Below are 6,673 nucleotides of genomic sequence, written 5' to 3'. Positions count from 1 at the left end.
TGATGGTGGTAATGGTGGTTTGGGTGGTGATGTGTGTTTGTGGTGATGGTGATGGTGGTGGTGGCGGTGGCGGTGGTGGTGATGATGTTGGATTTGATGGTGGTGACGGTGGTGACAGGTAATGCACTGATGGAGAGCCCCCTGTGCCTGGCATGTGCTAGATCCTTTATAAGCATCATCTCCTTCAATTCTCAGAAACCCTCTATGAGGTAAATAGCCTTCTCATCCTCAATTTCCTAAGAGGAAAATGAGAATCAAAGAGGCTACAGGACGGGCTTCTAAGTGGTGAATCCGGGACTCTAAGAGAGGGGGTCTAACCTTGGGTCCCTGCTTGAACTTCCAAGTCACAGCTTCTGCCAAACACACTTAGCAAGGGCGGGACAGAAACCTGGCCGCTGGCTGGGGTGGCAGAGGGAAAGCAGGAGTGTCTTGGGTTGTGTGGCTATCTTCTACTTATCTGGATGAATGGCCCCCCACACCCTCCCCTGCTGGGTGGCAAGGCCAGACAGAGGAGGACTAGGACAGTCATGGAGGTGCTGTGATCTGGAGCCTCTGGAAAGCTTTCCAGGCAGTCCTGGACCTGAGCTTGTGTCCCTGACCCAAGAGATTTCAGGCACCTGAATGGTCTCTAAAGATCCTGCCACTGAACCATCCTCACAGGAAGTAACCTGAGATCCCAACAGCTTAGGGCTACATCCTGCAGCTGAAGCAAAGAGAAAAGCAATGCCAAACAGGGTTTCTCACGTGGAAAATCTGGTTGGAGATTTTGGCAGAGCTCCGGAAGTCCCAGGCAATAATGGTGCGGTCAGCAGAGTCCCGGCTCGAAGCATCCGTGCTGCTCAGGAACTCAGAGCCTTCCTGGAGGAAGAGGATGTCCAAGGTCTGCTGGATGGTCGCCTTGTAGCTTCTCACGACCTGCAAGAGTGGGCACCTATCATGCTGCTGGGCCCCAGGAGTATAGGGCAGGTACGCGCGGGGACGGCCACCAAGGCTGCTGTATCTCCTAGCAGCCCAGCACTGCCCTCACTGGCCCCCAGACAGCAGGAGGGTCCACTGAGGGCAGTGCTGGGCTGCTAGGAGATACAGCCTTGCCTATGGCCCTTCCCCACAGACAGCCCTCCCTGTCACGTGTCCACCCACCTACTGACACATGGCCACCATCCACTGGCCACCCAGGGAGGCGTGATGATCTTTCCAATCACGCCAGTCACCTAGAGAGAGCAGCTGGAGACTAAGGAAAGTGAGCTCTGAGAAGGACCCATTGCCCAAGGGCACCTAAAGGGCATCAATGATGCCCTTTGACACCAGGCCGTATTTAGTGAGAGGCTCTTGCTTCTTTTTTTTTTTTTTTTTTTTTTTTAATATTTTATTTATTTATTTGACAGAGAGAGAAATCACAAGTAGACAGAGAGGCAGGCAGAGAGAGAGAGAGAGGAGGAAGCAGGCTCCCTGCTGAGCAGAGAGCCCGATGCGGGACTCGATCCCAGGACCCTGAGATCATGACCTGAGCCGAAGGCAGCGGCTTAACCACTGAGCCACCCAGGCGCCCAATCTTGCTTCTAAAGATGTCACATAATTCACACCTCACAAAATTCCAGCCTCTTCTCTCTGGAACAGTAACTGTACTACAGAAAGCCAGAGTCCTTGGAGACCATAAAGCCAGAACCACAGTACACAGAGTAGCTTTAAAGACACTTTTACTTCTTAGCATCACGGCCAGTATTTCACAGCTTCCTGTCTTGTAAACCAATGTGATTAACTGTCAAGCACCTCTGTTTTCTCCAGAGCACTTTACCAGTCAACCTGCATTCTAAAGCAACTGGTTTAGGTTGGGGGCGGTCCCAGTACAGACAAGTAGCTCCACTTTACAAACGCACAGACAGCACACTCCAGACTGCAACATTCAGCAAGAGGCCAGGACAAGGTGGCCTCTGGCCTTCCTGCAGGTCTTGGCTGGCCTGTTTACCAGCTCCCAGGGCGCCACCATGTGGCCACAGCATAAACACAGTTCTCTGGTCCCTCGCCTGGGGCTCGGAAAGTCTTGACAAATTTTTTTTTTAACTGGAGTTCACAACCTTTAAAATTTTGCAGATATTATTTCCTATCATCCCCTTTTAAATGTGTGTAAGTCAAATTCACATTACATGCAGCACTCTATAAAGTCAGTTTAGGAGTTTTGAGACCCATTATCCAGATGAGGAACACTGAGGCTCAGAGATGTAGGGATATGCTCGAAGTACCACCACCAGGGTGGTAGGCTTTTCCCCATCCCTGCTGCTTCCCTGGGGCCCACAACCCAGTCTCCTACTGGCCACTCCCTACTCCAATAAATATGGGACAATTTCCCTGGGGAGGGTAAGGACAAATGCTGCTCTCTTCTGAGCCTCTTCAGAAGTAGCCCCTAGATAAGCTGATTTCAGGAGATTTTGGAGATTTTGGAGCCTGAAGAGCAGTCCCGAGGCAGAAAAGAGAGGGCAGCCCTCCAGGCCTCTGAGCACGGGGCAGAAAGCCAACCTGTGGCTGCTCCCCTGCCCTGAGCCTCACAGCATGTGGACCGGGACAGGAGGCGGCGGCCGGGGGAGATGTCTCCCCAGCCCCGTCTGGAGGGGCCCAGCGGGGGTGCGGCTAGCCGAATGCTCCGCCTGCCCAGTCTGAGGCCGGGGCCTGGGGCGGGGTGCCACAAGCCTTCACAGTCTCCAATACCAGCTCCCGTGAGTTTGCGCAACAGTCCAACTCACAAAAGTGCCTTCCAAGGCGGTGTTTGGAATCTGCTTCGGTGGGAGGGGAGAGAAGAGGGAGCGACGCCCCATAATCACGGCCCTGGAGCGATCTCTTGGGCAGCTCCTCCCATCCCAGCACCATTCCAGTCACCCCTCACTTCAGCCACCCCAGGCCTCCACCTGCCTGGGCCTCATCGTCTTTCTTCCCCTTTCCCCAAAGCCCTCTCCATCACGGCCGCTCAGCTGAGCAGCAGGAAACCCAGAGACGGCCGGGGTAGCAAACACCAAGAGAAGAGTGCGTCTGGCCCGCCTGGCGTCCCTGGCTGTGGCCTGCACACTGGGCAGCTTGTCCTCCCCAGCGGTGGGGGAGGCACAGAGGAGCCCCCAGAGCTACAGCATCTCACAGATAATGGCCCCTAGTGGGTACGCACACATGCCAGGCAGTGCCTATCTCCCCGCAGGGGGCGTGGGCTCCGCGGGCAGGTTCCGGCCCACACACTGCAGCCTTCTCTCTGGCCGCAGCACCCTGACCCCTATAGGGGCTAGGGAAACACCTTTCCTGACCCTAGAAAGCATAGAGGAAGAAGAGGGCTCTCCTTGCCACTTCCGAGTGCCCAGGAAGTGGCAGCCGCTGAGCAGGCGTGCCACATAAATTAGCTTATGACAGCCCAGAGGTAGCTTTTCCCAGAGGGCGGCATGAGGGCCCAGAGAAAAGCAAGGTGCCAGGGGCCCTCGGCCTGTCCTTGACGGGACTACCTGCAAGCCCACCAACACACCTGCCTCCAAAGACAAACTTTCCAGGAGAATGAAAACCATTGTTCTCTACGTTCCTGAGAGCGGATGGGAACGGCCCAAATCATTAGGGCACCATAAAACTGAATGGCCGAGAAACAAGCCGTGTTCCGGGCGATCCCCGCCAATAACGCTGCTGTAAGTGGCAGGCTGACCTTTGAAGTGATCGCCGCTGAACGTGATTTACTCGCCTTCACAACTGCTCCTGCCCCGGGAAAGAGCAGAGGAGCCATTTGTGTGTCTAGCTGGTGGGTTTTATGGTGACCTTAATTACACCGACAGCTGGTGTGTCCCACCCCAGGGGCATGGGACGGTGCGACGCGGCCTAACCAGCTGGATCCAGAAGGGAGCCCTCCTCGGACTCTTCTGGCAGCTGGCGGCCTCTGTCAGGTAAGCAGATACTTGGCTGAAGGCTCTGGCTTTGGGGAAAATGGGAGACGTAATCCACACCACGATATACTCAGGTATGAAAATCACGCAACATCCCTGAAATCTGACACCTGCTTGGCCCAGCAGACAAACCTGGGAAACTCTGGGCGGACTCTTGATTCATCCAAAGCACAGGCTGCCCTTCCTTGTGTCCCTGCCCCTTCCAAAGTGCATGGGTTTGAGGCGCAGGCTGGGCTCCAGTTCTGGCCCAGCTGCTGACTTTCTGGATGCCTCGGAGAGTCCCCTCCCTCCGCAGACCTGGCTTTCTGGTCATCACCACAAAGGGCCTGGACTGGCAAAGCAAACCTCAGCCCCTGGGAGCTGCTGGGCCCCAGAAAGGAGGAGGGCCGGGGTGCCCTCGCTCCCTGACCCCAACCCACCACTTCACTGCACCCAAGCCTGAGGAAAGGCAAGGGGACATAGTGCTCTGGCTCCCGTGGGATGCCGTGCTCCCTCAGTCACCTGCCTACCCCACAGGACCATGAGTTCCTGGGGACCGGCACCTGTCCCATTTCCGGGTCGCCCCTAGGGCAGCACTGGGTCTGCACAGCACAGGCGTTACGAAGCTGAGTTGAACTGATGGCTGGAGGATACGGGAATGAGTGGTTGCACAAATGGACGAGCGAACAAACAGAAAGCGTGAAAAGCAGGGACTTTAAGGTCACTAGCTCCCAGCGACATCCTGGAACTTGGGGCTGAGCCAACACATGGCGAGCTGCCACCACTGGCTCCGTTAGACATCCTTGGAGAGGACATTCATTCTCAGGGTCCTCCTGTGGTCCTGGACACGGAGACAAAGGAAACCTGACTCTCAAGGAACTCTGAGACCACGGCAGGTGTGGGAGGCAGAAGGAGCCCGTCTCGCTCACTGTCACAGCCCCGCTTGCCCTGTGGAGGCTGGTGGAGGCCTCCCTCCCTGGGAGAGCGCCCAAGCTCTCAGGCAGACGCCCTGGAGCCCTGCTGCTGAACTTCACCATCCTGGGCAACCAGGCCCGACCGCCTCAGCCTGCGCACCTGTAAGGTGAGGAGAGTAATGGGGCCGGCAGCAAACAAAGCCAATGTGCCTGGTCAGCGCTGACCCGAAGCAGATATCCAGAAACCCTCTCTTCTGGAGCCAGCCGGAACCAGTGTGCCCAGCTTGGAGCCATGGGTCCTTGGGCAAGTTTCTTCTCCCCAGAGTTCAATCTCTTCTCCCTGAGAATAAACCCTGAGGTCTCTTCAAATGCTAAGATGTCAGGAACTACGCATAAAATAAGGCAGGAGAAGTGAGCAAAGGGCCCCTTTCTATAGGTGAAGTTCACAGAAGCAGCCAAACACAGCACAGTGGACACCAAAAAGGGCTCTATTAATAAATTTTAAAAGGATCAGAAATTTATGTTAAAAAAAAAAATAGAAAAGGGACCTGAATGAGTTTTTCTACAACCTGGAGCTGGGGGAACCATTCTTAGCCATGACTCTGAGGCCAGAAGCAATGAGAAGAAAAATGGGTTAACCTGGCTACATGAAAATAATACTAATAATTTTAAAAACTATTGCATAGCACCAAAAAAAAGTAAATAAAAATGACAAATGGGAGAAATATTTGCAACTTATGTTAGAGGTAAAGGTTACCATCCCTACTACACAGTTTCTCAAAAGAGATGATAAAGACCCAGTAGCTCTACAAAAAAGTGCTAGAGAAGGGAACACAGAGTTCACAAAAAAGGAAATGTAATTGGTCCTTTGATTTGCTCATAACAAGAGAAATGCAAATTTAAATTACACAGAGGTAGCACTTCTTACCTATCAAATTAGCAAAATCTCAGTTTGACAACACACTCCATTAGGCAGCTGTGGGGCATTAGCTAACTGGACACGCTGTTGACAGAAACACAAAATGACACAATCCCCGTGGAGAGAACTGGGGCAACATCGAGGAAGAATACATGCCTTGTTTCTCAGCAATCTGCAGGACCCAGCAAAGCAACCTGCAGGAACGATCCCAAAGGTCTACCGGCAAAACCCCAAAAAGATGTAAGTACCCCACCAATAAAAGCAGCAATACTTATAAAAATAAAAAACTGGAAATAACCCAAACGTATATCTAGAAGGGACCAGTGGAATAAACCTTCGAACACCCACACTCCGGAATACGATGCAGCCACCAACAGCGGGGCCTGCCCTACCCCCCTACTGCGGGGAGGCCTCCAAGGCACACAGTCCCGTAAGAAAAGCCCCAGGTGGCAGAGAAGCAGTGTACGAGGTGAACGGAAGTGGGGACAGGAACGTGTGTGTGTGTGTGTGTGTGTGTGTGTGTGTGTGTGTGTGTGTCTTGCTTCCATTCAAAACAACAGCAAAGGGGCTCCTGGGTGGCTCAGTGGAGTAAAGCCTCTGCCTTCGGCTCAGGTCATGATCCCAGGGTCCTGGGATTAAGCCCCACATCAGGCTCCATGCTCAGCGACCAACCTGCTTCCCCTTCTCTCTGCCTGCCTCTCTGCCTACTTGTCTCTGTCTGTCAAACAAATAAAAATAAAATCTTAAAAAAAAAAACCCAGGCCACGGTCGCCAAACTGTGGAAAGAACCAAGATGCCCTTCAACAGACGAATGGATAGGGAAGATGTGGTCCATATACACGATGGAGTATGATGCCTCCATCAGAAAGGACGAATACCCAACTTTTGTAGCAACATGGACGGGACTGGAAGAGATTATGCTGAGTGAAATAAGTCAAGCAGAGAGAGTCCATTATCAT

General features: G+C 53.3%; 1 protein-coding gene across 5 annotated transcripts in view; it reads right to left on the bottom strand.

Annotated features, from left to right (window-relative positions):
- Positions 1-6,673, bottom strand: part of WDR25 (WD repeat domain 25) — a 145,983-nt gene that overhangs the window by 2,830 nt on the left and 136,480 nt on the right. For all 5 annotated transcript variants that reach the window (XM_059373984.1, XM_059373982.1, XM_059373979.1 and 2 more), the window contains one exon: positions 745-915. In XM_059373984.1, the coding sequence (XP_059229967.1) occupies positions 745-915 (171 nt within the window). The remainder of the gene's footprint in view (positions 1-744; positions 916-6,673) is intronic.

Source organism: Mustela nigripes, chromosome 13, assembly GCF_022355385.1.
Source record: "Mustela nigripes isolate SB6536 chromosome 13, MUSNIG.SB6536, whole genome shotgun sequence".
In the NCBI taxonomy this organism is placed as follows: domain Eukaryota; kingdom Metazoa; phylum Chordata; class Mammalia; order Carnivora; family Mustelidae; genus Mustela; species Mustela nigripes.
This window is presented reverse-complemented; position numbering and strand designations above follow the sequence as displayed.